Source organism: Andrena cerasifolii, chromosome 7 (assembly GCF_050908995.1).
Source record: "Andrena cerasifolii isolate SP2316 chromosome 7, iyAndCera1_principal, whole genome shotgun sequence".
Lineage (NCBI taxonomy): Eukaryota > Metazoa > Arthropoda > Insecta > Hymenoptera > Andrenidae > Andrena > Andrena cerasifolii.
The window spans coordinates 15,837,066-15,865,020 of NC_135124.1; the positions used below are offsets into that span (position 1 = coordinate 15,837,066).

Consider the following 27,955-nt stretch of genomic DNA (forward strand, 5'->3'; position numbering starts at 1 on the left):
TCTCGTTAAAATGAGGTACTTATATTTAAAAACTTTAGTTTGTGGAACACAGAAACTGTAAAATACACAGTACTACGTTTTATACGTGGAGAATTTATGACAATTTTTTGACTTTTTACGCTCCCGCATAGTTCAGCTATATAGCGATGAAAATGATGAACTTTTGGCGCCAAAATGGACTGCGTAGCGCCACCCAACGGCGAAATTATAAGCTGAAGGTGTGAAAACACGCCACTGCCAGGCTACGGTATTTCTTTCGAACAATAAATAAAGAATTTTGGCGTTGAAAATTGTTGCATAATAGTCTGTGGACTCTCTAGAAGAGACCTACAACCTCGGATTATAAATATCCAAATAAATAACCAAACTATACATTCTTCCATACAACCTACACACTCGAAGAACTTACCTCTCACCGAAAATGAATAAATACCAATTTTCTATCATCGACTTATACACTTTGAGAACTCCAATTAAAAATATAGACACTTAGCTACTGTCCCACATAATGCTTACAATTACTTTGTTCATAAATACGAATGCTTTTCACCTCTTTAATTAATTGGAAACTCCATTTCGAAAATCCAACGGTACCAACCGCTCATGCAAACTCGCCCGAAATTTACAACTCCTACGTGGCTCAATCGTTAATATCGCGAATCGTATGAACAAAATAAGCATGGAATTATTCATGAATGAAACTTATCGTAACGTAATGAAAACTGCACAGGAGATCCACTGACATCATCTCGCCAGAGGTTTAATTTTTCGAACCAAAACTTCGAACCAGCTCCGCGATAATCGATTGCTTTTGGAACGCCATTTTCTCCATTTCCCGTCGCGCGATTAAACTTTACTTGTTCGGCATAACGTTAGCCCGATGGAATAAAGCGAGGATTATATAAAACTCCCGCAACGAGGAAGCTGTGCACGGGAATAAAAGGAATTCGAAACAAGAACTACATACCTCCGATAACATAGCGCGGCATAGGGGTATATAATTCTATATACGGCAAGGAATTTATATTTGCGAACGCGCTACCGATCGAAGTGAAATGTTCATGGTAAACCAAGGGGATGCAATAACAGCGAAGCGGTTGATAAACGATTCGTTGTGATCCCCGATCGTACTTCGATTCCCTTTATGCGTCCGTTACGTCATAAAGATAGTCATCAAGTGCAACGTCAGTAACGTTTCACGCCAAGTGTCATTTGTCTTATATATCGTAAGATCGGAGAATCGCATTTAATCGCCGTTGAGGAAATGGGTAAGCCCTCGCCCCTTATGTATCTTTACGTATCGGTTTCCGTCGCTGCAACTCCTTGCACTTCGATGTGTACGTGTTAACTCTTTCAATATCGTATGTTCGTCTCTTTTTTCAACTATAATTGTAATTGGTGGCGAGCTTCCGCGGTAAATCGAGAGTATTAAGGTGGGAGTTAATAGCTGCTTCGTTGGGAGTATCAGGTAATTAAAATGAGTAATGAATGCGTAGAGAACTCTGGAGCAGTCACGATCGAAGGAGAGAACTATGAAGTTGTGGACGAATGTGTAGAGGAAGAGGACACTGCTAATGCTACTAAACCTGTGGAGAATTCCGACTATGGTGGGACAGACCCTGCGGAGGTAACAGCAATAGATGTGAAAGAACCTACAGAGGTAACGCCGCTGGATAGTGAGAAAGAACCTACAAAGGTAATGCCCGTGGAATGTGAGAAAGAACCTTCGGAAGTAATGCCGATGGAGTGTGAGAAAGAACCTACGGAGTTAACGCCAATGGGAAGTGAGAAAGGACCCATGGAAGTTACGCCGGTGGAGAGTGAGAAAGAACCTACAGAACTTATGTCGGTGGACAGCGAGACAGAACCTATGGAGGTTACGCCAGTGGATTGCAAGGAATTGAATGGGAATGAGAATCAGCATCAAACAGAGCCACCTGAGCGAAGTGTAGAGCCAGCAAATGATGTACCATCTGAGAATTTGATTGACGAGAGTAACGTCGAAAGTAATGTATCAAATGTGGAAAATGAGTGTCCGCAGAAGGGAATTGCGGACTCGATTGACTTCACTGCTGATATCAGCTTGGATCAGTTGGATGAACAGAAGGATATTACGGACGAAGATGTTTTAAATCATTTGGATGAGATTGAGAATATAGTTTTAGAGTCTTCGGATTTCCAAACAGTGAAGGGAGATGATCAGTCACTGGAGACATGTATCCAGTCTATCTCGAAGAATGATAATTCTGCGGAAAAGAGCGAAGGGAATGAGACTGCTAATAGTGAACAGAAAGTATTATCTAGTAATGTTAAAGAGAAGCCAGAAATGTCTGAGAAGAATGAATGGTACGAGCAGAAGGTAAGATATAAAGATAATTTTAACAAGTTAAAGAGTATAAACTGCTCTTTATGTATCTTAAATTTATTATAAATTTGCAGCTCGCTGAGAAACAAACAATTATAAAGGAGAGACTGTCGAAAGTAGCTAGAGTTTTAGGAATTTCTTATCCGTGTTACGAGAAGTGGTTAGAATGGGAGGAGAAGGTGCGTGGGAATCCTCTGTGCAGATTGAGGCCAGCTAGACATTGTCGCTTAGATAAACCGTATACTAATCGTTGGAAGTTCATCTGTAAGTTTACGTAGCCACTTAGCCTCTTTGTGCTCTTACATCCAATAATTTGATTTTCCGAGCTAGACGATAATGTTAATATCACGTGTACAGGCAACAGGAAGAGGGTAGAAGAATCTGGAAAGAAGTTGGGTGATGCTGATGGTCCGACTGACAAGAATACAGAAACAGTTTGGAAGCTGGAAGCGAGTGGAGCATGTGGCATTAATATAAATAACGAATCCGAATTTCCACCGTTTGTATTACGAGCTGTAAAGGTGTGTTCGGTGTTGCTCTACCAACAAATTGAGAAATCCACTTGTTTTGAATATACTTCGTTAATATTAAATACCTCTTATACAGATATTTGAAGATTTCCTTCAAACAACGGAGCAGCCAGGTTCTCAAGGCTGTGCGAACGAAAGCTTTTCCGACGATATATCTATAGATATGGAATCAAAAAAGGAGGTGACTAGCGAAGCGAAGCAGGAATGGTTGTGGTTATTAGTACGTTGCAATAGCATGGATGAGCTTATGCTGTTCGCGACTGGAAAGAATATTAGTCGCTCCACTATGGACCGTTTGAAACAAGTCTATGAATCTGGACCAGGAAAGGATTGCAATGTCAAGTCCCTTTATTGCAAATCCATGAATAAGTAAGAATTATTCTACGAGACTCGCGTTAAGCTTTTAACTGGTATAACTTCGGTCATGAAATTTCTTCAATCTTAGACACGATGATACTATCGTTACAAATACAACATTCTTGGTGGGATCGGAAGCCTTAGACGAAGTTGTGGGTGGATTGAAAATACAACTCGCGCCGAAAACAAATTTCTGGTCGAACACTGCGGGGGCAGAGAACGTAGCAAACGCGGTAATAGATCTGCTTGCACCCACTTCAAAGACCGTAGTGCTTGAAATAGGATGCGGTATTGGTCTCATTGGATTGATGATGGCATCTGTAAGCAAGAAGTGTATTCGAAAAGCATATCCTCGCGTACGGTTCCAAGATTGCTAGATTTCTTTTTATATTATTCTAGAAATGCCAACAAGTGATTGGTGTGGATTCTCCATCCGAAGTAGAGGAAGCTGAAATGACGTGCGAGTTAAACAGTATAAAGAATGCCTCGTTTATCATGGGATCTCCCAGCGAAGTGACGGGTAAAATTGTCGCGGCAGTGAAAAATCGCAAAACATCCGCAATAATTAATGCGAATACTAACATCGGTCGAGGTACGTTAAATGATCTATCAATTTCTAATGAATTAGTAGAGAGCTTGTTCGCGTAACGGGGTACATATGTATTTATTTTTACAGCACTTGAGATAATTACATGTCTGAGAAATATTCTATCTATTAAACGGATAGTGATGATAACTACATTAACGAAGCAATCAGTCCGTGCTATATTAGAATTAGCTCGACCCGGGGATCACAATCACGGGATACCATTCATTCCTACTATGGCGTGTGTCGTTGATACTTTGCCCGTCGGGCCTCATTTTGAGGCTGTCATCTTGCTGCAACGACGGCCGATAAGCAAATTGGATCCAGCGTGGTTTCTAAAGAACGTAGATGCGAAGGCTAAAGCTCCAGAAGCTAAGAATTCCCAAGAAATCATAGTCGAACAGAATTCTACTGGGGCAGATAAGAAATTACCACCAAAAGGGGCTGAATTATGGACGAAGAAGAGTTTCAATAAAACGATGGCAAAGCAGCCTGCAAAAAAAGCGAAGGTCCCTCTTAAAAAACCGATTCACACGAAAGCCGTTGAGAATTTGATTCTGAAAAATAAATTTAAGGGAAAACGGACTCATTCTCCAGACAAGGGTGAAGTGCCGCCGAAAAAGATAATAAAAAAGCTTGGCAAATTTGGTGCCAAACCCTGGCATATAGGTAAGTTGCTGTTATTTCACGAACAGTCCTTGGGGGAAGGTTGCATTCATTAATTCTGAAATTCCAGATCAAGCGACGAAGAAGAAAAAGGAGTGGGTCGCAGAGAACTCGCAGCTACGAATCAATCCTCTGTACGATAAGAAATTACGAGAGCCCAAGGAGCAGGCCGATTTGAGGGAGAAGCTGTCTAACAATCGCGTTGATACAGACATCGCTCAAACAGTGAAAGAGCACCAGGTTCTCTTAGAAATAGCGAAAGAGAAGCTGAGTGGGCCGACACCCACTGTCGACGTTACCACCGCCAAACAGTTACAGAACATGCTGAACATGGTATTGGAGCAGACGAACAAACTCCAAAGTCAGCTTCCACGGTCGGTTTGGGATCGTATCGCGCCACCAGAGAACGTGAATTCGGAGGACAGAGACATAAAGCAGGAGGAGCTCCCCTTAAAGGGTCGCTACATCCAAGAAACGAGCTTCCAAGACATTGTGATCACAACACCGAATAAGAAGTTCTTAGATAAGGAGGAGACCAAACCGTTCTACAAGAAATACAACAATTTGCCGCCTCTGGAGCCAAACACAGTGATGCCAGCAGCGTATACAGTGAATCACAGAGAGAAGATGTTCCGCCCCGCGCCAGAGCGATATCACGAGATGGAGGTACGCCAGCAAGTGCCGGATAATTCTTGGAATCGGGAGAAGATTTTCGAAAGGAATCGCTGGAACGAGATGGGAAACATGAGGAGACCGATGTCGCCTATTAGAAGACAGGCTTCCCCGATCAAGCACCATATGTCCCCTCCGAAAAGACTCTCACCTAAACGTCCACTGTTATCTCCTCCAAGGCGTCCGTGCTCTCCTCCCAGGAGGCACTTCTCTCCTCTTCGTCGTCCAACGTCGCCAATGTACAGACAGCGTTCTCCTCTGAGACGCCAAATGTCGCCGCCCAGGCGACCGATGTCGCCACCAAGGCGAATGTCACCACCCAGGCGATTGTCGCCACCCAGGCGCCCGACGTCGTCTCCGCGACGAGCTGAAATGCTGATGAATCGTCCAATGTCACCGCTGAGACGTCAAATGTCACCGCCTCGGCGGCAGATGTCCCCGATGAGGCGACCAGTGTCTCCTCCAAAGAGGCAGATCCCTTCCCCCAATCGGATGATGTCTCCGAACAGACAGGAGATGTTACTTTCCAGGCGGCAGACAATGCTGCAGGAGAGGCAACAAATGTCGCCACCAAGGCGTGGCGGGTCACCGCAGAGATTCTTGTTCGGGCGTCCTGCATCGCCGCCGAAGAGACAACAGTCGCCGCAGAGAAGGCAGATGTCGCCGCCGCAGAGATTCGGGGACGAATGGGATATACCAACTAGGAGAGCTGTCGAGCAGAACACTTGGGCCAGGCCTATGGAAAGAATGCCGGAGCAGAATGTCTGGCGAAATGATAAGCCTTCGACGTCTGGTAACAATTGGGACCAGACCTCTTGCAACGATAGACAGCGTAAGGTTTTCAACCAAGAGAAGTGGGATAACAAAGATTCCGGCCGCAACGACACGTGGAGCAGTGGCGCGAATAATTGGAACCCGAAGCAGCAGGTGTCCGTGAAAGGTATGATGTCTAAGGAACAATGGTCATCGGGCTCTGATAATAGATGGCCGAGCGCATCCAATATGCCCGGGGGCAATAATAACGATAATTGGAACATTCGCGGGAAAGACAGTTTCCCTGGCCGCAAAGAAGGTTGGATGGATAATAAGAAGCAAGGCAGGTGGGAGACGTTGAATGTTAAGGAAGGCTGGAAGCAGTCTGACAAAGAGGATGTGAACGAGTTGCCGGAGGACGCGAGAGATCCGTGGGGCGACGAGGGTAATCTGGGCTTGAAAGAGAGATGGCTGAAGTTCGAAAGCACCACTACATCCTCGTGGAACAGAGATGGCGATCAAGGGGAGAAGTGGTCGAAACCGAAAGACAATTGGCAGAACAAAGGTTTAACTTTTAGTACGAAACCTCAGTGGCAGAATAATGGTATTCAGAATGTCGGGGAGTCGCGCTGGCTTGCTCAATCCAATATCGATAAGAAGCCTATGTCGAGCACATGGCAAGGCGGAAAGAACATGGGATCATCTTGGCAATCCCAGAATTCAAATTTTCAGTCACAACGTCCTTTTTCTACTTCACAGTTTAAAGGTTTTAATTAAAGTTCGTGTTCGTTAATTTAATGATAACGTTAACATTTATATGGATAATGTTAAACACCCAGCGATTTAGTTTGTTAGATGAGGTTTTTTCAGTATATTACTCAGGTCACAAAATGGAGGACCAGTTTTCTTATATTTTAATGAAAGTAGAACGTATTTAAAAAAAAAAATAACCATAAAGTGGTTGAGAAGTTACGCGATCGAAGCTTAAGTGTATTTAAGCCTCCACCGATTATCATAAACTATGTTCTACGAAACGGCTGAAAACAAACAGTTTGTTTTATTTTTCAATGTTACTCTTTCCCTGTTTATGCATTGAAGATGTTATTTAGTCAAGTAATAGGTATTGATTAAGGATGCGATATAACTTTCTGATCACACAAACACACTCGATGTGTTGTCATAAAATCTAGGCAGTGGTATTTAAGTATATCTCCTTTGAGGCAGTGTAAAAAGTAAGTTTATATTGTACTTTTCAAATAAAACTGCATTTACAGAAACACATGATTGTATTCGATTAACTGTTTAGTTAACTTGAATCGCTGCTAGTGCTACATGATTATATTAATAGATCTTATTATATTAAAATATTAAGTAATAAACTCTCAAATTTTATATGATTATGAAATCCTTATTAAATACCTCTACTTTGCTTTGCGATCTGATTTATGTATAAATAGATTTATGTAGAAATATACATTATAATTCCTTCGACATACTCACTAATGCACCTGCGTGTACGAGTAATAAAATGATACAGCTTATACAGCAGCAATTTATACACACGCGTGTTTGTACACACGTGTGGCTTCCCGATGCACGTGCGCATGGAAACGCGTTAAGTTCGCGATGTATTCGTGTTGAGAAGCGATTAAGCGATTATACTAAGTTTCGTTTACATCTGAAACAATAAGCACAGTCTCAACTACCGCTTCGTCGTATAAACAAGTAGAACAAATGTTTCGTTTAAAGGTATATCGTTTGAAAGAAATTACGCCAGTGTAAGATAGGTTAAGACTTAAGTAATATTCCCCAGGTACCTTCCACTTTGCGCAATGTTACAAGCAGCTGCTTGCACGAGAGCGGATATGTCAATCCTTTGCAACGTGCGTTGTTTTCTAATGATGTTGCAATCGAGCAAACAATATCCCTCCCTAAACAGGTATGCAAACTGTACGGTACGCTGTACGATAAGGAAAATCAAACTAATTTCACGATCCTATGTATTGCATGACTGATACTGTACATATTATATCGTAAGATCAATGATTTTGTTTAAATACAGTTTTAAGAAATCCTGTCTAAGTGTCATTAATGCTTATCCACCGTACATTTAGCCCGCGCCGGATAAACTCTACAAGAAATTAGAAATCGAAGTCAGGGGGAACGATCCCGCTGTGTTGAAAAGTTACGGGCAATTTGCGTTTATGGCAGCTGAGAATTTAGACATTGTTGTTGGTAGAAAGTAAGTTATAGCTTGAGAGTTTATGCTTATAAAAGTACACGGATAATAGATTAAAATGCTGTAATTAACAGTGTCGCCCAGAGGAAAGCTGTCCACGAAAAATACACAGTGCTCAAGTCGATCCACATTCACAAGAAACATCGCGTTCAATACGAAACAAGAACGTATTACAGGTACCTCGATTTCTTTAAATTGACTGGCTCGACGGCAGATACTTTTCTGGAATATATACAAAGGAATCTTCCAGAGGGAGTAGCCATGAAAGCCACAAAGGTACGATTCTTCGGTTGTTCGTTTCTCAGCGCACGGCAAGTCCAACTAAATGCGATCCGTTTACAGGTGGAATTGCAAACATTGCCGGAGTCAGTTGAACAGGTGTCACCTCCAAATAATAAAGTATAATGCGTAATGGTAAATTATCTTTATTTTAGCATATAGTCCAATAAATTGTATAAAATCATTACTTGACACCTCTGTTCTTCCATTAATATCTACTGTTAATAAGTCCAAAAACATCGAACTAGTTTATACTCGTATCCTCGCCCCTCGTTTCATAATCGACACCCGAATGATTATTCGGTTTGGAGTTCGCGGGCACCGATTCTCTTTCGCGAAAGTTAGAATTTCTCTCCCGCATTTTAAACGAGCCGTACAGCTTCCCAAGCAAATTTTCAGGGGGCTTATCCAAATTCGTACTTGGTACTTCTTCGTTTCGATTTCTTTTATTTAACTGAGCAGTAGCCGTGCATTTGTGCAGTATAAACATATGTCCTATAAATGCAGAGAGCAGAGATAAATGGGAGAATATAATTGATCAATCATATTGCTGGATCGTTTACTCACTAGGGTGTTTTAGTTGATAATCTGTATCGGTGACCGACCCACAGCTTAACTGGAGAACAGTTATAACTAAAAGTATAATCAGTCCCCTTATCATTTGAAACATAAAGCCTGAATGCTTTGTGGCAAAAAAGTCGCACAAATTATGAGATCCCTCGTATTGTACTCGGAATTAAACGGAAACCGCCGATTCCTTTCCTTCCTTTTAACGTTATTCAAGACAAACCGGTTTGAAAGAAGAGTCAGCTTGAAACTTACACTTTGCCCTTTAAGGATGTTCGTCGTCATATACCGTATTTAAACTATATTTAACATCGATTCACGAAACACTCGCGTTTTCTATTTAAGGAACTGCGAATAACACGCATCTGGCCGCAATTTGTATGGGCTTTTTTATTTATTAATAAATATAATTCTATTGTATTAAAGTTATATTTAAAGATTATGTCGCATTAGAACCGAAAGCGGCATATGATATATTTACAGATGATTATGATGGAAGGATGCAAGGATTCAATTAATTTATTTATGTACAATCTTTCATTTATTTCCTACTTTCTTTCGAAAATAGGCGCGTCATTCTTCGCATTGTTATGTTTCTTTTCTCAATTAAACGACCACGCTCGGATGTAATCGATCTCAAAAGCGGTCTTTCTACCATTCTGTCGCTTCCAGCTCGGTAACCACTGATCTTTCGCGTGCCAAAATTGCAGCATTGCCTGAAACGCCCCAAATATCGTGAATTCCTTAACGTAGCGCGTACATACTTTTCGAAAGGTATGAAGTTCGTACCTTGGCCCCAAGGTTTCTCCATGGCTTTGAAGTCTCCGCACTATTCGTTCCGTCGGGAAATATTCGTATACCACCGACTCCAATCCCGATAGTAATATAAAACTATTTAAAAAAGAAAAAGAAGTACTTGCGAAATACTAAACTACAAGTTTGTGAAATACTAAAAGCAAGCAATTATTTATGAAACAATCTGCAGTGTACCTCTTGATCGAATGGTGCCATTTTATCAAATTGACTATTATTCATCCATCCATCCCCGTCGGGGACCAATTTGCCGACTTCCTCATCGTCGACTAAAAATTGGAACCCATCCCTACTCCAAATCGTCGTGTAAACGTGAAAGTCTTTCGTCCATTTCGGGCCATTTTCTTTTATCTTGGAAACCACGTAATTTTCAACGTTTCCAGCTGCACCAATTCTAAACCCAAACTCCAATTTCCTCGAATCGAAAATTTCCCTGCTGGTGGAATTAATTAAATTGTCGTTCCCACGAGCTAGGCCGAGAAGCACGCGCCCGCTGGAATATCCGGCACCGTAGCTGTGATAGTTTGGTTCCAGCCACATTTCTGTTGCAATTAAAAATATAATAAATTATATTACTGGCGTACAAACGTTGCTTTCCACGCGTAGAAAGGGGAGAACGCAGAGTGCGAAGTAGGCAAAAGGAGCTTAAACATTTATAACGATTTCGAAGTAACACTTGCCTGGGTACAACCAATCGCCTTCTGGAAATTTCGCCCTTATCTCGATCTTACCGTATCGGAAATTGAAGCTCTCTTTGGTGGTTAATCTGGCGGATATAACGGGCGGCAGAATATTAAAAGAGGTGGCGTTCCGTTTGCACTCCGCCGCGACGTTACTGGTGCAGCTGCGAGAAATCAAAGCTTATCGAATTATCCAGATAATGAAAATGGTAATATACCGAAGGCACATTGAATCACACCCACCCTGCGAGCTTCATGTTTCCGAACGCGGTTGCACTTTCACCGTAATAGTCCTCTAGAATTAAAGGTTTCATACGGAGCACGCCGTTTATAATTTCTACTAATTCTCTGTGGTTCCCGTTGTGGTAGACGCAAAATTCGTAATCCTGCAGAGGTCACGGTACAAGATGTATTACCGATCTGTCGGTGTATATGCAGGATGATTGAAATTTCACGGAGCAAGGTGTTTTATAACTTACAGGGCCTAAGGGGATTTTAATAACGCGCCCCCAAGTTGATTGCTCCAGGGAGTCGAAAGTTTCATTGAACACCAATTTGGTGGTCGTCGGTTTTCCATCTCGTTCCGCTGTAAATTGTATAATTATAAAGCACCTGCTTTTATTCGTCCCTGACGAATTGACCGCAGTCAAGCTCTGGGCCTTGCGTTTTGCGGATTTGCGCCCTTCATTTATACTACATTTATTTGAGCTTTTTATAGCACAACTTGGTATATTGCATTTAAAACTTTGTTATAAAAAATTCCAATAATGAGGAGACCATTTGGCACTCCCTCTGAACTTTACGAATAGGCAGCTGTTTAATTTTGCTTATAGTATACACGTACCACGGGCTATCGACGTAAGATTCTCCCTTTTGTACGTGGACCCATTAACCTGCGCGTACATCCAATAATTTATCTTGTCTCCATCCCTTACGTTCACACTCTCCGTTTGAACGGTCCATTTCCCCCCTCTCTGCCTGTATACCTCACCTGATATTAGTCCCATTTCGCTGGGCCCGATGTTTTTATTCACGTTCCCTTGGAACGCGAAAAATTGCACCCCCTCTTCATCTACGAAAAGGAAATGGAGAGTAGCCAGATTATGAGAAAAGAAGAGAATAAGTCAAGAATGTGTGAACAAACATATCAACTTTCTGCTTTAGCTATTAAGATTACTCTTATTCACTCACGTGGTATCGATACCCGAATTCCTTGCGGCTGCAGAATTTCGAACGTCGGTGTCGGCAGGACGTAACCATCCGCTACTCGAGCGCAGCCCTCGAAGGCTGAAAGAATCGCGACGAAAATCGCAGCGACGGTAGCACCGTGCACGATCATGTCTGCCGCAGCTGCCAATTCCAGAATTTTAATAAGACTTATCTGCGAAGAGACGTAAGGTCATGGAGGAAGGTGAGAAAAATAAGCGCTCCGCGGATAGTCGACTTTGCACTGATCTGACCGCGCAGAGTCGTTGACTCCTCTGCACTCTCTGCAACTCTTCGAAACCCCTCTTCCTTATATTAATCTCCTCTCAGCTTTGCTTTGCTGACGGGGCATCTCTGGGCATCCCTGGGCACCCCGGTGGGACAGTCCAGGAACAGTGCGCAAGAATTTCCTCATTTACAATAGAAGATGCGTGTTTAAGGGTAGGGTAAACTCGGGTAAGTTCGTGGCACTGGTTACTCCGTGACACTTTTTGATTTGTCTGTAACTCGAAATTGTCTGACTCAATTTAGATGGAACTAAAACTAACAGAGAGCGTGGATCTTCTAGCTTTTGCTGTGGTAAAATAATTAGTCAATGGAAGTAAGTGTGATAGAGTGAGAGTGCGTTTTTGTCCCAGCAGCGCATTATTCGTGAAATTCTTTAGAAGGTAAATGGAAAGTTCAAACTGCAGGTAAGTGATGGTAAAATGACACTTTAACAAGTCTTACTCTTGAAATTATCATATAATAAGTCATCGGTGGTATTTTTGGTAATGAAAAGCGACTAAATTCTTATTTTTCGCGTGCCTGAAACTGCGTTTCTGATTTTGCTGTTTGAGAAATTTTGATGGTCAATACCGGAAACAATATTTCCTTACGTTCCAGGTATCTAACGATCATGAAACGATTGATTATACACAAAATAACAATAATGTAAAATAATGTAAAATCATTTAAAATAATGTAAAATAATATAAATAAGTAGCTGGTGAACATATCTCGGGCCAGCGAGGACTATCACGGAGCTACCAGAGCTATCATGGAGTAACCACAGTATGTCGTGAAAATTTAATTTTGTATACTTTCAATTAAATATACTTATAAGTACATTTTATAAGTATACCAGCGTTGCCGCGGAATCGGTTGTCGACGCTGATTGGCTGCGGCCTCGCTTGCCCTGTTAATTGATTTGGCTCGACGGTGGCGCCGTTTCGTTTCCCACCATGGCGTTGATTGGTTGACGTCGCGATGCCATCGCGCGCATGCGTGGCGTTCCTCCACCGCTAGTTATCACGAGGCGTACGGAATTTCCTGCCCACCCTGTGTAGAGGACGCGCAAGTTGACGTCGCCTGTGCGCTCTGTTTGTTTGATCGATAGAGGGTACATGAAAAATTTCTAGTATGTTACTAACGAGAAACTTTAGGACTGGCCTTCTCAGTCTCCTATCTTGTGACTCGGTAGCAAATGTTGCCAGCAGACATCTGGCGCGACAAATCCACGCTCAATGTAGAAGGAACGTTGTAGGTTACTTCGCGTTGCGTCAAGGGAGATGTTTAAATAGGACCAATGATTTCAGAAGGGCAAACCATCCATCTGTAGCAAATTTTACCTCAAGTACCGAAGGGGGATACTCAGCCAATCAGTAAGTATGCATTGTTGCGCAAGCCGTTTTTCATTTAAACACGCAAATGATAAATCATTTCCCGTGGTAATCTATGACAATTCTCGTTACAGAGAACTCACTGCTGTACAGTTTGAGAAAGTATCAGACGAAACCCTCGAGTCTTTGACGGAGTACTTTGACGAATTGATCGAGCAAACGCCGCATTTATTGGACGCGGATGTATCTTACGGAGTATGTGTTCTACTACGATTTTACTCGCTATTAGCTCGCGTCTAATGGTCTTTGCGTAATATATATCGATCTTGCAGGACGGCGTGTTGACCGTTAAATTTGGCAACCCTCATGGCACTTACGTTATAAACCGCCAAACTCCGAACAAGCAAATCTGGCTGTCGTCTCCAAAGTCTGGGCCGAAGAGGTACGACTTCGAGAACGGTAAATGGGTGTATAGCCACGATGGAAAGACGCTGCACGAGTTACTTAACAACGAAATACCAGCTGTCACAAGGAATCCAACGGTGTTCGACAAATGCTCGTTCAGTGGCAAAGAGAAAGAAGCTATGATGAACAGCGTTTAAGCAAACCGTTATTCGTGCCTACTGAAAATAAAAAATCTCGGTTACTGTATATAAGCTACTGTATAAAATAGACGATACGTTGTAAAGTATTTATGTGAGTATTCATGACGCCGTAAACTATCTGCATGATAGAGCAGCACGAGTAGAACTCTGCACATCCCTGCGCCTAGTGCAAGTCTACGATTCAAGATCGTAGAGAAGATCTTGGCACGCGGAAGATACATCCTACGCATTCACCTCTGTAAATTTTGTGTATAGAACGTACCATTATGTAAATAAAGTGTATAACATTTTCTAAGCACCGCTAAATCTTCTATCCTCTCACATTTTCGCACCGATAAATACTCGAAACCTCGCTGTCTTTCTAGATACGCTATTGTGCATCGAATAGATAGTGAAAAATGGAGATTATGGAAGATGGCAATTTAGTGGATCGCGTTAGAATTTTGCTGCAACGGGACATGCAGTATTATCAGGTAACTGTGCTCCGTACTTCACCAAATATAAATAAGGAACGCTTTATGTAACGAATTAAACGAAAACGTGGAATGTAGATTTATCGAAAACCGATACAGGGTTGGATTTGTATCTAGGCTAAGTAGGCGTAAGCCCTCGTGCACTACGGCACATTTCGGGGGGTGGCAAATTTAGGGCGAAAGAAATTGGGAAAGCTTGAAGCATTTAAAGTGAAATATGTAAGTTGCCATATTGAGTTAATTTTAAAATTGTATCAACTCTTTTAACTCGGCGGGAGGCGCTATTGGGTAAAATTTGCCACAGAGGGGCTGGTTGCGAAAATATTTAGACTGTTTGACTTCTTGTTACAATTTTTTAAAGAACTTTAATAAAGATTTTAAGATATTTCATAAATTTTCTTTGATTCTTAAAACACTGTACTTTAACATAAAAATTACAAAGTTAAAAAAGATATTCTGAAACCGTGGTTTTTTACGTTTCGATTTTGGGTACTTTTGACCCGGTAGCGACAACCCGTGTTACAATATGGGGTGCGCCTCCCGCCGGGTTAAATTAAAATATTTTATGATATTTCACGGAAGGGGCAGCAGGCGCTTGTTAGGGGCGCCAAATCCCCAAATCCACCCCTGCACCGATATGAAAAGTGGCCGCGCAAATTTTCTTCAAATTGCTGGAATGTTCTACGATCTACTTAATCTACTACGACGATACAGGAGATGCAGACAGTACTGAAGGAGCCGTTATGCGCGCGTATATGCGGCGGAAAGCTCGATTTCCCACGGCACGCTTCATTTTCCGCGATTAAGATCGTAACGTGGTGGGAGGTAGAATTCCAAGCTGCTTTCAAGCATCGCTCTGGACTATCAAATTCAACGGAGCAGGAGACTGTCGCGAGCGCAGGAAACGGGGGTGGAGTTATCAAAACGATTCAGCCCTCTGAGTTCGTGCTGGTCGTTGTCGACACCGCTGAACAATTATTAGGTACGATGTACCTCTTTAACAAGAGGCAACTGAGAGCTGCGACTTTAAAAGAGAGAATCACGCCAGTCCCTGAATGATTTCAGAACATTTGCATCTGCTCATTCAGGAATCGCTAGATCATGCTGACTTGACCGTGTTAACCGCTACTTTGGGAGCAGCCGCGGTAATCAGGAATTGTTTGTGGTGCTATTGCCAGCAGGCTAAAAATGTTATTTCCTCCCAGACAAGGTAGTCATAATTTGCTACTTGATCCTATCAACAGCACTTAGGTCCTTTTCCTCAAAGGAAGCTTTATTGCCTTCTTTCTCAACTCACAAGGGATGATCTCGAACCCGAAAATTCAAAAAATTCTGAAACTTTGTGAATATGCAGGGGATTTCCTCCTGATTACAACGCAATTTCTGTTTGCTGCCCAAATTCGCTCCAGGAGGGTGAAATTAACCCCTGAAAATTCGGCTATTTCCCAATCGGGATTGTGTTATAACTCGCGAACTGTAAGAGATAGAGAAAAAGTTTCAAGACAAAGGTTACTTCTATTAATCAGATCTAACATTTGGTAAACAAATTATTTTACAGTTCGCGAGTTGTAACACAAAATCGTACAATTACTGGATTTTTCAGGCGTCAATTACACCCCCTTAGAGTGAATTTGGGCAGCGAAAAAAAATTGGGGTGTTTCCGTGTCAGTCGGGGGAAGCACGATACTCAGACTAATCCGATTACAGACGTTTCCTTTTATTATTCATAGCGAGAAGCTGAACAAATCGTATAAGTCTTATCACGAAATGGCGGAGGCTGTGGCAGAGAGACTATTAGATCTGCATTGCCGTTTGATCTCGTTGTACATACTCAACGAAGCCGACTCCCTTAGTTGGCACGATAACAAGTCGTTCTTCGAGCGGGAACGATGCTCTTTCGTGATACAAATGTGGTGGCTGTATATGCAAGGTAACGTAATAAGCGATGTAATAATAAACTTAGTATAGGAAGTTCAGGGTCTGATCTAACTCTTCCGCCGCTCTGGGCGAAAATGATTTTTGCCGCCCTTTATATTTAACTAGCTTTACTACCCGGCTTTGCCCGAAATTTAGATTCTGACTTTACAATTTTTTTTTTTAAATTTATACATTTTTTATGTGAAAATAGTCACATTCATCTGGTTTAGCTAAGCATTACGAGCTGAGACACATTCCGTGACCCCAGAGTTTAGCGTTCGAAAGTTTTTAGGCGACAGACAAACACGCAAATACTTTTTGCCTTATATATTAAAATTATAAATACGTATTTTAAATTATAATTTTTCACAGTGAGCGACACTTTTTGTAGGCATTCGTTGAATAACAAAAGTCTTTTGCTTCATTGATTTTAATTCTCTCTTTCTACCAATTTCGCCACCCCCAAATTTCCCCTGCTTGCCCGCCCTTAGATCGGGCTCGGAGGAAATTATGGAATTCTCTGTGGGCAAAGTAAGTGTGATGATAAAACCTCGCGACGTATGTGGGTTAAGCCCTGTCTAATAAAACAGTAACAATCCCTGCTGGGATTAAACGAATTACTGCAAGTAGAACGTGGCAGTATCGAGCCCTGCGTTACACGAAAAAAATAACGTTACATTACACTCAACGCAACGTAGTACCTGCTACTTTAAGTTCTTTATTGAGCTCCCTACTTGAAGGGCGGCTAATGAATTTAGTAGGACTAATATCCCCACATTCCACCCTCTTTTAGCACTTCGCGTCCCTTAAATATTCAGAGTCTCCGGGAAGTTGGAACAGGGGTAGATTTGTATATAGGCTAAGTACTCCGAGGGCGAATTCCACTTGCGCCCAAATCGCCCGCGCCCACGACCGTAGGAATTTTCCGCTTTTATATTAAAATGAATATCATAAACTATATGTTCCTGTTTTCGAGTCGTATTTTATAGTTAAAAACCCGCATTTTCCGATAATGGCTCTTTCACAGATTTCTCTTCTACATTTTAAGAGATTTTCATAAATTTTGGAATGTTAACCACGGGCGATTTGGGCGTAAGTAGGCTGTAACCTAAACTCGCAAATTTTGGGCGAGAGAAATTGAAAAAGGTTTAAACACAGAGGCTTGAGATAACTTCTAATTATTATTCTCGCGTTTAGCGTCAAGTCCTAAGATTATTTTTATTTTATTTTTAATATTTGTTACGTTTGTTTGTTGTCGTCTCTATTTTAGTTTCACGGTTAGGCTTCCCAACAGTGTTACCGCTGCAGCCTCGCCTTTACTCTTATTAACTATGCCTGCTGTAAATAATCAGGTGTCTTCTTTTTTAAACGATTTTATATTAGCTTCACTCCTCTATCCGCTTGTTCGGTTCAAATCTTGTACCTCAATTTGAACCCACTTCCACAAATCCAATAGACTTGAAACTTTGCAGGCGTATGTAGTTGTGAGGACAATAGAAATTTAAAAAAAAGATTCACCCTTGATATGATTCCGATTTTTCTTTATGAGTCCGACCTTTATTCATGACTTTATTTATGTTTTTTTTAGTAACAAAGACGATTAATAATAAAACAATAATAACTTAAAAAAATAGGGATGGTTTTCTCGAAGCGTCGAAACCTCGAAACCCAAGAAAGTTTCAAGATTCAAGAATTACATAATTTAAAAATTAGCTTCGAACCCACCCATATTAAAAACAATTCACATCTTTCTCGCGGTAGCAAATTAGCAATAACTCGCATATGAGTTATCATATGAAGTCAATTTTAGAATTATCTCGACTGTTTTAAATTAAAATATTTGATGATATTTCACGCAAAGGGCGGCGAACCTATTAGATTAGAAGCAGCGAACCTCCAAATCCTCCCCTATCTTAGAATCTCGTATGCTCAGGGACCAAGGCCGATTTATGGAACACCGTGTCCCCAAAAATGGCGCAGCGAATCTTTTCAGGGATGCTAAACGAGTCTCTGTCCATTATCGTCACAAGATTTGTCTACGTAAGACTCGACGTTATGCATTTGACAATCGTTTAGCTACTGGTTTCACAAAGGTTCGAACTGCAACAGGGTCGACCGAGTTTGGCAAGGTCCGAGCAATTCTGGACGGATGCCTTCAACGTCCTCTGCTGCACCGGTTACCTGGCGTTAGGCGCTTGCGTCAGCGCCAGCGAGCTGATCGGAGTGAAGCTGAACAAGCTGCCCATCGCTATCAGGGACCTGCACGCCAAGTGCAACGAATTGTTGGCCTGCCTGCTGTTAAGAGGCACGCCTCTCCAAGAATTGTACCAGGTACAACAGCCGAATGATTCGAAACGATCGTATAAGCCCGTCGAATATCCTCGATCACTTTCAATGGCAGGTCTTCCGCGGCGGATTGGACAATCTGAAAATTCTGCAACCACGTCGCGGACCTGCACCCTGGCTGCTAATATGCGCCCCGGATCTACTAGGCTCGATCGATTCCGACGTGCACGTTTCAGAATTGCCGGAAGATCGAGCTGTGATCTTAGAGTTGAACATACTCAGGCACCAACCGCAACCGAACTGGCCGCAGCTGATGAAGGTGCTTACCGAACGAAACGACGAGCCTCGCGAAATTCATACGAAGCTCCGCGTGCTTGAAATTATTTTACAGGTGATCTCCATGAGCGATTACGCGGTGTCGAAGATTTTATTGAACACCCTGATCCACCAGTGCGGCGATTATATCTCCGAAGACGATTTCAATGATATAGAAAAGCTGCGAGGTGGCGGGAAGAGCTGCGACGGCTTCCTGTGCAACAGCGCAACGTGTGACAGATCTCTGAAAATCACAACGGCCACGACCCTTTACAGTCTGATGTACATTTTGACCTGCACCGCGAAGGAGCCAGGTCGCGTGATCGTGCCAGCTTTGAAGCAGCATCGCGAGTGGTCCAGGTACCTCGATCGGCAGCAGGTACTTCCTTCAATTTCGATAAAGCGGATACGATAGGAATAGTTGCGACACGCTTGCGCTACTTGTGCCCGAATAGGTTTGGAACCAGTCGAGGCCGCCGTGGCTGAACGCAATTCTGAATCCTTTGAGCGGCATGATGCAGCCGATCATCGAGATACTCTTAGAAGCCGTGAAAGTAAGCCACTATTTCTCCAATTTCATTTTACGCGCTCATGTTTAATATAAGAACGTTAAGTTCGAGGGCGAATAAGAAAGTACGCAGGTGTTTCTTGGACTCTGAGTATAAGGTAATACTTACCTTACTTTCTTTCGCTCGGAGTAATTAATCACTTCGAGTCCTCGATTCGTAAGGATTTCTTTATTACCTACTCTGTCTCAGGACTCGGGGTTTTCCCTTATTTTTGAACGCGGTACGCGAATCCTTCGGATTGGGAAGGAACCGCGACCGTCGACGGCATTCGGTTTGAAGCAAGCGTCTTGAGCTGTTGTGCCTTTCGTCCGCTCAACATTTTTTACTCTAGCGAAGTTTTTGGTGTTACATCCTTAAATAAACCATATTCTTCGTTGAGTTTTATTAAGACGCGTAAGTTATTACTACCCTCGCGTCTTTCCACGATTTTATTCATGAAATAAATTTGTAAAACCACCTAATGAATTCGATTGAATTTGCATTAAAAATATTGGTATCCGTTCAACGTGGATCGCCCAAGATTAAATCCTGAGTGCGCCACTACGACCATTACACTTGCTATCAAAGTGTTAAATTCGAAATCTGCGTGGGTGCTTGGACAGTGCGCCTCGTTAAACGCGCGCCGAAGATAAAAGAGTAAATTAAGGAGCGAGCCCCGGGCGCCCACCCCTTTAGCGATGCTCCACAAACCGAGGTAAAAAAAAGTGTGAACAACTAGCCAGCAGAAAAAACAGCGAAAAAAAACTCGGACGCATGTAAAAACTACCGTCAAAGTCGTACAAACGTGTGCAAGGAAGACGGGCGAAGTTACGCGCGCGTGCAAGGAGGACGAGAAGCGTCCACGCGGATTAGAAGCGCAACAGTCAATCAGGAAGGCCAGGATTTCCTAAATACCCAATAAGAACGAGAGCACAAGAGCGAGAGGAACTAATTGCAAGTCTTGCGCGCGTGTAACAAAGACGGACGAGCTTGTCCACGCGGATCAGACGAGCGGCTGTCAATCGCGTTTGCTCTCGGTGACCAATGAGGCGAGGGAAGGTAACGGGTACCAGTGCCGGGAAAGGGACAGACTCGGTCTTCATACACGTGGAAAGTGGACGAGCGAAGTCTTCAGCGCGGGAGGAAGGAAACGTGCGTGGGTGCGAGAAGGACGAGCCGAGTTGTTTACTTAAGGCGAGAAAAAAAAGAGGTGAGCCCGAAACGAACAGGTTTTTTTCTCGGTGCTTCGAGGAGTCGTGGAAAAAAAGGTGTGAACAAGTTGCAGGAGATAAGGGGGACTGCGAGGGAGACGAGCAATGCGTGTACGTCCTTGCAGAAAAAAACCAAGGCGGTTGTACTCGCGGAGGTGAGAACAAGGGGGTCGGAGCCCGAGGCGCGGCGGCTTCTTTATCGTCGGTGCTCGATAGATCAGGGGGGACAAGGTGCGAACAAGTACTTTCAGAAAAAAGTTGGACGGTGTTCTGCACGTGTGCGAGAAAAAAAGGAGTAAGAATAGGACTGAGGATTGTCCACGCGGGTTTGAAGAGCGACGTCATTAGCCTGCGCCGTGATCCTCTATTGGCTCTCGATGGTTGGAGGGTGAGCAAGTGCAATGGTGAACGTTATTAGAGTTGACAGCGTTAATTATTTCCTCCCTTCGATATGTTATAGGGTTTATATAAAAACCGACTTTTCCAAAAACCGGTTAAACCAGTTTTCGAATTTTCCCCCAAAAATATAATTGAAATTGAAAATAAATATTTGCACTTATGTAAAATAATTTCTGTTTTTATTTTTAACAGTAATGGAATTGCAAAAATATAACAAAATAAAATATACTCTACCTATACAAAACCAAATAAATAAAAAAAAAAAATAACTAAAATCTGCACAAAATGTAAATTATAAATCTTCATTTCAATTAGTATCTTTCTTCCGAAAATATGAACTCGTGAAAATTAGTTTTACAGCAAACTGTTACCTACTACAATATGTTTGTGTCCGAGGCGATTTCAAGTCAATATGTTAAAGTTTTTAATTAATAATTAATTCATTCGTACACATTAATTCTAGTATATAAAACCGTTTTTTTTAAATGTAAAAACCGGTTTTCGAATTTTATAAATGTGTAAATAAAAAAACATTTTTAAACCCGGTTTTTAAAAACCGACAAACCCTAATATGTTACTAATCGATTCAATCTGGAAATATGTACGTTATAGAATTTAATCCTTAACGCTTTAGTATCCACCAACATTCGGTGGATCGATTTTAAAGTGATTTTGGGCCGTTTTTAAGAAACCAAAGCGTGTAGCATTTTCAAACTTTCCACTCAAAGTGTTAATATAAATGTTTCAAGATTAATGACGCAGCTTCTCGTTATCAGTGGCGTCGGGGGACCACTTGTTGATTAATCGAATTTATAATTTTCAGACGGGGGCTAGTGTCTACCAAGCAATGTCGCTGGTAATTGCTTGCTTCGCTGAATTATACGCGAGCCTACCACCGGCCATTCTCAAGACTGCACTAGCACTGAACGACAATATCCCCGCGCATTGCCACCCGATCGGTGGCAACGTTCTTCTCCACATCCTTTGCGCGGCTCTTTACGCCGCTTTTCTCGAGTTCTCGAAGAAGGGGAACGCGCAGGCCGGGGATTGCCCAGCTCCCGCGGAAAGGGACCGCGAATTGAACTTCTTCGATTGCAATGACCAGCCGGGGGTCGCGATCGCCTTGGCCGAGGCTATTTGCAGCATCGACGAGGACGACAAGCACACGGCTCAGATCGACGATTTCTTTCAACTCGTGAAGGAGAAGTAAGCGTCGTCGCGGTTGTTTAAACTTTTTACGACTTTTAAGCGACTCGCTCGATCGGAAGACATCCTTTTGCAATTCAGAGCTACAGCAACTTTCCCTCTAATTTTTTAACAAATCCCTCAGTCGCTCCATTTTGTAAATAAAATATTACTATAAAGATTTTGTAAGTGACAAAGCGGTGTACTAGGAACGATTGTAGACGAATGTATTAGTTGGAAGTTTATGGGAGAATTTAAATATTTTAGTGTTTCCACAACGAATGCAAGCGCGCAGAGTGGCGAATCGAAAGCTGCGTCTTCGATTATCGAAACGGACACCGACGAATTGCTGTTCACCAAATCTGGGCGGCAAGCTTTAAAAGTATGCAACGCAAAATTCTATTACAAATACTATTAGCTTCCATGGCTTCCCTGCTGAACTTTCAATTCTATAATCTAGTGGGGGGAATTGAAAGCTTAGCGCTGGAATTACATTGGATCCCATGCGCGGGATTTGTATTCCAGATAACACACGAGTATTTAGTTCGTGCATCTGACTTGGTGCTGGAGAATCTGCGACGCAATGATATCCAGAAGCACTTAGTCGATGTACCAGAGATTTACCCCCTCGTGAAGCCATTGACTTACATAATGTTCCACATCGAAGACACCGCATTCGATCAGGCGAGTATTGACATTGAATTTGACAAAGTTTATCAGCGAACGATCGAACGGATGGAAGCGTTACAAATATCCCGGTCCCACCCTGAAGAGAATAACTCTTTCAGTTCCTCGTCGAGTACGAAAAGACGAATTGGACGAAGGCTCTAACGATGCCATTGTCCATCACACCGAAACGTGTGCGAAGTCAAATTCTGTTGCGCCCGGAGTTCAAAAATGTGGGCGAGCTGACGCGCGAGGACAGAGAAGCGATGCAGTGTATTAAGAAGCTTTGCACTTCCGTGAAAACGGCGCACTTCAAATAGCGAAGCGATCGGCATTGTTTGAGAAATAAATTGTACCTTGCGAATCATTGGATAATAAATAGCATCACCATTTGAACGCGGGGATGTAAGATCGAGAGCACATCACGGAGCATGAATCTTCATCAAATTGCACATATCGTTTATTAATGGTAAAAATTACAATACCTGATACATTTATACTTCGTGTCCCTACCATTCAATGATCACAAGAAATCCCATACCACTTGATAGATTCGAATAAATGGATTGAAAGAAACTGAAATAAATTACTAGACAGCTCTTTTCGAGTCACCCGTTCGAATAAAATCATCAGACATTTCCTCACATGACAACGGAGATAATGAAACAAAAGTAAATGATAATACTGATACCACAGAAAGCAAACGTTGCACGTCCCAAGCGCTTTATACACACGCGAGGAAATATGGGTGGTAGAGGGAGGGTCCATTATCGTTTAATTGTCATCGAATCTCGAGAATGGAATGACGTTCATGGATCTTGAGAAGCCTCCCATCTGAAAAATAGAAACGACTGACAAATTATTTCCGATCGCTACTAACCCCGGGCGGCGCACCCCGAGGAGGGCTAAGAATCCCTGCCCCGAAGAAGGGGCTTTGTAAAAAGAAAAGAAAGTTGGATTTTATTCTTTAAATATATTTTTATAATCGCCTAATGAATTTTATTTAATTTGTATTCGAAATATTTTTATCCCTTCAACTCGGCTTGAGATTAAATCCTGAGTGCACTGGTTATTAGATAACGCATTAGGCAGCGATATCGTAAAATTCAGCGTTGAAGAAGGCGTGCGTGAGAATAGGAAACGTTATTGAAAAGTAGGAAGGTATGCTCACAGAAAGGCGAGGATCGGAGCGGCCGAAGCGTAGACGCAGCGAGGGTGATCGCTGAGACTTGCGAATCATTAGATGCTCCAATGGGACCTCAGCGAATCCAGCATTTTCTAAAGCAGTGCGCTGCAGGAGTCTGTAAAGCTCCTGGATGTTCTCCCCTGGAGTTTTCTCCGGTATGTCGTCTGTGGATGCCCGAAAAAAAGTTCAATCGAAACTAAGTATATTACCAGAACGTTTGACGCTGTAACAATTCTAGTAAAGTAAGTCGAAAGTTAACGGGGGGAATTTCGTCTAACAGCCCCAAAAGTAACTGATATTTAAGATTTTTCTTTTTAAAAACTGTTGGTCGTATTGGATTAAACGCTTTTGGGATATATGGAGGCATGTTTAAACTTGCAGAAAATATTTTTTTATGTCGAGCCTTCTTATTATTTATTAATTATTGTGGAACCTTGTCCACCTCTTCGACGATATAACTCCTGCTGGCGGGATGTGTAGGACCTATCACACTGATCTGATTGCAAAAAAATAGAAGTTTCTTAAAGCTAGATAGTTTACGCTGGGATTGGTTCACTTTAAAGAAAAAAAATGAAAAATTCAAAGAGTTATAAGGTTTGAAAGAAAAAGTAAGTTTTTTTCCTTAGATAATTTCTTCGTATTAATCTTTATATCGACGATAAAGTATTATTAATACAAATTAAAATTAAAGTTTTAGGTTCAGTCCCAGAGTAAATTATTTAACTTCAAGAAACTACTATTTTCTTTGCAATCAGATGACTGTGACAGGGTCACAATAATTAATAAATAATAAGAAGAATCGACATAAATAATAAAATTCTACAAGTTTAAAGACACCTCCTTATATCCCAAAAGAGTATAATGCAATATTAACAATAGTTTTTTTTTTTAAAAATTCGTAAATTTCGGGGGCTGTTACACGAGAATCCCCCGTTAAACTGTTAATGTACGAGAACATCGGGAGATAACAAGACGTTCCATTAAATTGCACTTGAGTCGAATAGAATTTCAAAGAAAATGTAATCATCACATTTATATGAATCGAGCAGGTAGTCGGTTAGAATTTATTCTCATAGCAGTGACCTTTGGAAATCTCTGAGAGATTGCGCGGTGGGTGTTCTTCCCAAAGAAAGCATTCGATTTTCTGCCGTCCCAAAAAAAAAAGAAGAATCTTGCGTATATTGGCTCATCAAATTCTATAAGTTAAAGATTAGAAAGGGTGCAATTCAAGTTCTACTCCACTCCGTTTATCAATTTATTTGACACTTCTTCTGACAATGGTCGTAATTTATTTACCGATAATTCTGACAAGTCACATTTGTGTGGTTAACGTACCTCCATAGTCAACGTAGTTTTCAACGCCAACGACAAAGGCAATGGCAACCAAAAGCAAAACGGATTTCATGTAGAATTTAGCTGACATCTTCTTAGTTGCTAAAAATAATATTATATTAGTTACAATATTATATACAGTAGAACATTGGTGAAATGTGAAGCATTTTTACAATCCACGTGTTAGTTAATTAAATATCATTTTTCTAGCTACATCAGTAGAACCTTCCCTGCACTGGACCTTCAACCGTGAAACTCAAACGCAACTGCGCGCGTCACGTAAAATTTAACATGTTTCTTTTTAAGGTTTTTCGTGGACGAAACATTTACAAGGGGACACTTGGGCTATCGATTTTGCCACAATATTTTTAGCCGTACGAATGACGTACATAGACACACAAGTAGTAGCCGAAGAGGGGTGCAAGCACGAATTTTAAGCAACAGAATTAATATAAAAATAGTCCGCTTCGTTCTGAGGGGATTAGGATTTGTTTGAATTGAAAATTCGCAGAGAGAGTTTCACAAATATTGTGACCGAACCGCGCACGGATTATTAATGCCAAAAGCAGGAAGAGCACCGGGCAAAATGCGCAACCGTAAGAATGCGATTTCTATGCATGAAAAAAAGTTGATACACCGACTGAAGTTCGTACACACGACTGCTTTACTTTTCGCATTGATTTTCTAATTATTTTATTCCTGCTTCCTTCCTTTGATACGAGTTGTCCATTTTCTTCGCGAACCGATAGAACGACAAGTGATCTCGAAAATGTAAATTGAATTTCAAACTCATTTGTCGCGTACAATAATAAAAGATGAATCAGACTAGTCTGGAAAATTGCGAATATTCGCCGGTGAATTTTGACGTTTCAAATTTCATCGAAAGATTTATATAATCTAAGGCGTCAAAATTTTTGTAAACCCGGTGCATTCAGCTTCCCTATCGAAGTGCATAATTTAATGCGTCACTTCGCGTGTCTCCATTGTGCGCGTAAAATACAGGGTTTATTTAACTATAAACAATGTTAGAGGAATGTTAACATTGTTCAACGGCGTGCTTCGCCGAACATAATTGCGCTCTTGGAATCCCAACAAAGGAATTCGTAAACAGCTTGGTATTGTACGGCCGAAGAGGCTTGAAACAATCGCAGCTTTCAGTTGTGCGACAGTAATCGCAAACGAATATTCGCAAATTATATAATCGATAACAAAGCGATCGCTCTCTCGCCCTATATATTGAATAAAATATTCGAGGCGAACGGAAGGGAATTTGCATCGAATAGTCGCGGTCTTGCTTCATCGCGTAAACCCGGAGGAAATCGCGGAGTCAAATGATTTCGCGAGCGATTTAATCTAACGAAGCAAACGAGTCTAAATTGAGAAGGTATTCACGGAAGGGCTGAATCCTCTTGACGATCTCATTACGCTTCCTTATCCCCGGTCGCGATTAGGGGCGCTTACAACGGGGATGATTTCGAGACGTTTGCCTTATCATAGCAATAGGAGGGATCCCTGCCGCAACTCGAATGCAGAATCAGACGCGATTATTGTTCGACTGAGACGACGGAGTTGCCGTTGAAATTATAGAAAGAGAACGAAGGAAATAAAAGCTAAAGAAGGCTAAAATAAGCGGAGCGCTTGAAATTTTGACCTAATTTATTTAACGATTTTGCGCGACGCGGAAGATTAATTACGATAGTACATTCTGTCGCACACGCAACTGTCGATTGTTGCAAACGCAATGCACGCGATAAACTCGGGACCAGCTTAAATAATCCTGCTTTAAACACAGACAGAAAAAAGAAGAAGAAACAAAATGGTAATAAGGTATAGATGATTTAGTGAAGAAATTAAAATAACTTTCCACTCGCCCCTCGAGTCTCTATTTTCCCCGAGAACGAGAAGAGCATAGGAAAATTACAGTTCGAAGAAAATAATATCCGGAATAACACGAAGAAACTCACCGTGCGAGACAAGCAAGGATCAAGGCGTTCCTGATGGTTCAACGACTTCGTTGCTCAGAGGGGTCCGTTGCGGGAAATTGAGCGGATCTCGCGACACGATGGTAACGATACGAAATGAGACGGTGTCAGGGCGTCTTCGTATATATACGGGGGTGTTTGAGGGGTGGGGAGTATGAGCATCGGTGGCTGTTCAAAAGCGACCGCGCGACCACCCCAATTGCGCAAGCGTTCCCTTCTCGTACCCTTCCCTTTCATTTCCGCGTCCCTTCTGCTCAGGTATTCTGTACACTTTTCGGTATTTCTTAACCGAGGCGTCCAGCGTAACTTTCCATTAATATTCTGCCGTCTCTTTCCAAATACCACCCCGTTGTTTCTAGGTACAGTGAAGAAAGTCTCCTGTGGCGTAGGTGAGCTTCAGTCATATTCAACTAAAAGTGATCCATTCTGCTTTACCAAGGCTCTTTCCCTGTCCACGCGACTACTTCTACTTCTTCTCGTTTCTAATTTAGCTCTCGCGTGCCCCTTCGGCTCTCTTTAGTCCTCTGGACCTCCCT

At 42.0% G+C, this 27,955-nt stretch overlaps 6 protein-coding genes across 8 annotated transcripts; 4 read left to right on the forward strand and 2 right to left on the reverse strand.

Moving 5' to 3' along the window:
• The first annotated feature begins 785 nt into the window (after nt 1-785).
• On the forward strand, nt 786-7,105 carry LOC143371824 (uncharacterized). Its single transcript, XM_076817465.1, has 9 exons — nt 786-1,268; nt 1,497-2,359; nt 2,440-2,629; nt 2,723-2,886; nt 2,972-3,264; nt 3,341-3,572; nt 3,652-3,844; nt 3,929-4,507; nt 4,575-7,105. The coding sequence occupies exons 1-9, from the start codon at nt 1,265-1,267 to the stop codon at nt 6,704-6,706; spliced, it is 4,650 nt and encodes a 1,549-aa protein (XP_076673580.1). The 5' UTR covers nt 786-1,264; the 3' UTR covers nt 6,707-7,105.
• Nucleotides 7,106-7,511: 406 nt separating this feature from the next.
• Nucleotides 7,512-8,639, forward strand: Mrps10 (mitochondrial ribosomal protein S10). Its single transcript, XM_076817497.1, has 5 exons — nt 7,512-7,678; nt 7,743-7,868; nt 8,044-8,171; nt 8,243-8,444; nt 8,511-8,639. Exons 1-5 carry the CDS (start codon nt 7,664-7,666, stop codon nt 8,571-8,573), a joined length of 534 nt encoding a protein of 177 aa, XP_076673612.1. The 5' UTR covers nt 7,512-7,663; the 3' UTR covers nt 8,574-8,639.
• Nucleotides 8,640-9,532: 893 nt separating this feature from the next.
• LOC143371834 (beta-1,3-glucan-binding protein) lies at nt 9,533-11,993 on the reverse strand. Of its 2 annotated transcripts, XM_076817487.1 has the most exons (8): nt 11,699-11,993; nt 11,352-11,579; nt 10,987-11,093; nt 10,751-10,893; nt 10,508-10,671; nt 10,005-10,369; nt 9,804-9,905; nt 9,533-9,730 (listed from the first exon to the last, which is right to left on the reverse strand). In XM_076817487.1, exons 1-8 carry the CDS (start codon nt 11,844-11,846, stop codon nt 9,617-9,619), a joined length of 1,371 nt encoding a protein of 456 aa, XP_076673602.1. In that variant the 5' UTR covers nt 11,847-11,993; the 3' UTR covers nt 9,533-9,616. The 2 variants fall into 2 exon arrangements, with proteins under 2 accessions (XP_076673602.1, XP_076673603.1); XM_076817488.1 differs by lacking the exon at nt 11,352-11,579.
• A 1,031-nt stretch (nt 11,994-13,024) lies between these two features.
• Fh (frataxin) lies at nt 13,025-14,210 on the forward strand. Its single transcript, XM_076817496.1, has 3 exons — nt 13,025-13,356; nt 13,449-13,569; nt 13,647-14,210. Exons 1-3 carry the CDS (start codon nt 13,115-13,117, stop codon nt 13,914-13,916), a joined length of 633 nt encoding a protein of 210 aa, XP_076673611.1. The 5' UTR covers nt 13,025-13,114; the 3' UTR covers nt 13,917-14,210.
• A 68-nt stretch (nt 14,211-14,278) lies between these two features.
• Nucleotides 14,279-23,413, forward strand: LOC143371827 (uncharacterized). The gene is made up of 13 exons (XM_076817472.1): nt 14,279-14,392; nt 15,107-15,374; nt 15,458-15,602; nt 16,123-16,322; nt 18,243-18,349; nt 18,419-18,640; nt 18,711-18,914; nt 18,987-19,289; nt 19,366-19,464; nt 21,892-22,274; nt 22,521-22,635; nt 22,779-22,937; nt 23,042-23,413. Exons 1-13 carry the CDS (start codon nt 14,318-14,320, stop codon nt 23,237-23,239), a joined length of 2,478 nt encoding a protein of 825 aa, XP_076673587.1. The 5' UTR covers nt 14,279-14,317; the 3' UTR covers nt 23,240-23,413.
• On the reverse strand, nt 23,362-27,521 carry LOC143371841 (short neuropeptide F). Of its 2 annotated transcripts, none has more exons than XM_076817501.1 (4): nt 27,402-27,521; nt 25,441-25,539; nt 24,091-24,269; nt 23,362-23,753 (listed from the first exon to the last, which is right to left on the reverse strand). In XM_076817501.1, exons 2-4 carry the CDS (start codon nt 25,526-25,528, stop codon nt 23,694-23,696), a joined length of 327 nt encoding a protein of 108 aa, XP_076673616.1. In that variant the 5' UTR covers nt 25,529-25,539; nt 27,402-27,521; the 3' UTR covers nt 23,362-23,693. The 2 variants fall into 2 exon arrangements, with proteins under 2 accessions (XP_076673616.1, XP_076673617.1); XM_076817502.1 differs by having other exon boundaries at nt 25,441-25,528; nt 27,390-27,505.
• Nucleotides 27,522-27,955: the final 434 nt, after the last annotated feature.

Coding starts and splice junctions, on each gene's coding strand:
- LOC143371824 (XM_076817465.1), top strand. Junction 3,265..3,340: donor TATTGCAAATCCATGAATAA/GTAAGAATTATT, acceptor CTTCAATCTTAG/ACACGATGATACTATCGTTA. Junction 3,845..3,928: donor GAATACTAACATCGGTCGAG/GTACGTTAAATG, acceptor TTATTTTTACAG/CACTTGAGATAATTACATGT.
- Mrps10 (XM_076817497.1), top strand. Junction 7,869..8,043: donor CAATATCCCTCCCTAAACAG/GTATGCAAACTG, acceptor CCGTACATTTAG/CCCGCGCCGGATAAACTCTA. Junction 8,445..8,510: donor TAGCCATGAAAGCCACAAAG/GTACGATTCTTC, acceptor ATCCGTTTACAG/GTGGAATTGCAAACATTGCC.
- LOC143371834 (XM_076817487.1), bottom strand. CDS start 11,846: ATGATCGTGCACGGTGCTACCGTCGCTGCGATTTTCGTCGCGATTCTT. Junction 9,906..10,004: donor TGGCACCATTCGATCAAGAG/GTACACTGCAGA, acceptor TTTTTTAAATAG/TTTTATATTACTATCGGGAT. Junction 9,731..9,803: donor GGAGAAACCTTGGGGCCAAG/GTACGAACTTCA, acceptor GGGGCGTTTCAG/GCAATGCTGCAATTTTGGCA.
- Fh (XM_076817496.1), top strand. CDS start 13,115: ATGTTACTAACGAGAAACTTTAGGACTGGCCTTCTCAGTCTCCTATCT. Junction 13,357..13,448: donor GGGGGATACTCAGCCAATCA/GTAAGTATGCAT, acceptor TTCTCGTTACAG/AGAACTCACTGCTGTACAGT. Junction 13,570..13,646: donor ACGCGGATGTATCTTACGGA/GTATGTGTTCTA, acceptor TCGATCTTGCAG/GACGGCGTGTTGACCGTTAA.
- LOC143371827 (XM_076817472.1), top strand. CDS start 14,318: ATGGAGATTATGGAAGATGGCAATTTAGTGGATCGCGTTAGAATTTTG. Junction 14,393..15,106: donor GGGACATGCAGTATTATCAG/GTAACTGTGCTC, acceptor ACGACGATACAG/GAGATGCAGACAGTACTGAA. Junction 22,636..22,778: donor CTGGGCGGCAAGCTTTAAAA/GTATGCAACGCA, acceptor TTTGTATTCCAG/ATAACACACGAGTATTTAGT.
- LOC143371841 (XM_076817501.1), bottom strand. CDS start 25,528: ATGTCAGCTAAATTCTACATGAAATCCGTTTTGCTTTTGGTTGCCATT. Junction 24,270..25,440: donor AAACTACGTTGACTATGGAG/GTACGTTAACCA, acceptor GGGCATCCACAG/ACGACATACCGGAGAAAACT. Junction 23,754..24,090: donor GCTCCGATCCTCGCCTTTCT/GTGAGCATACCT, acceptor TCTATTTTTCAG/ATGGGAGGCTTCTCAAGATC.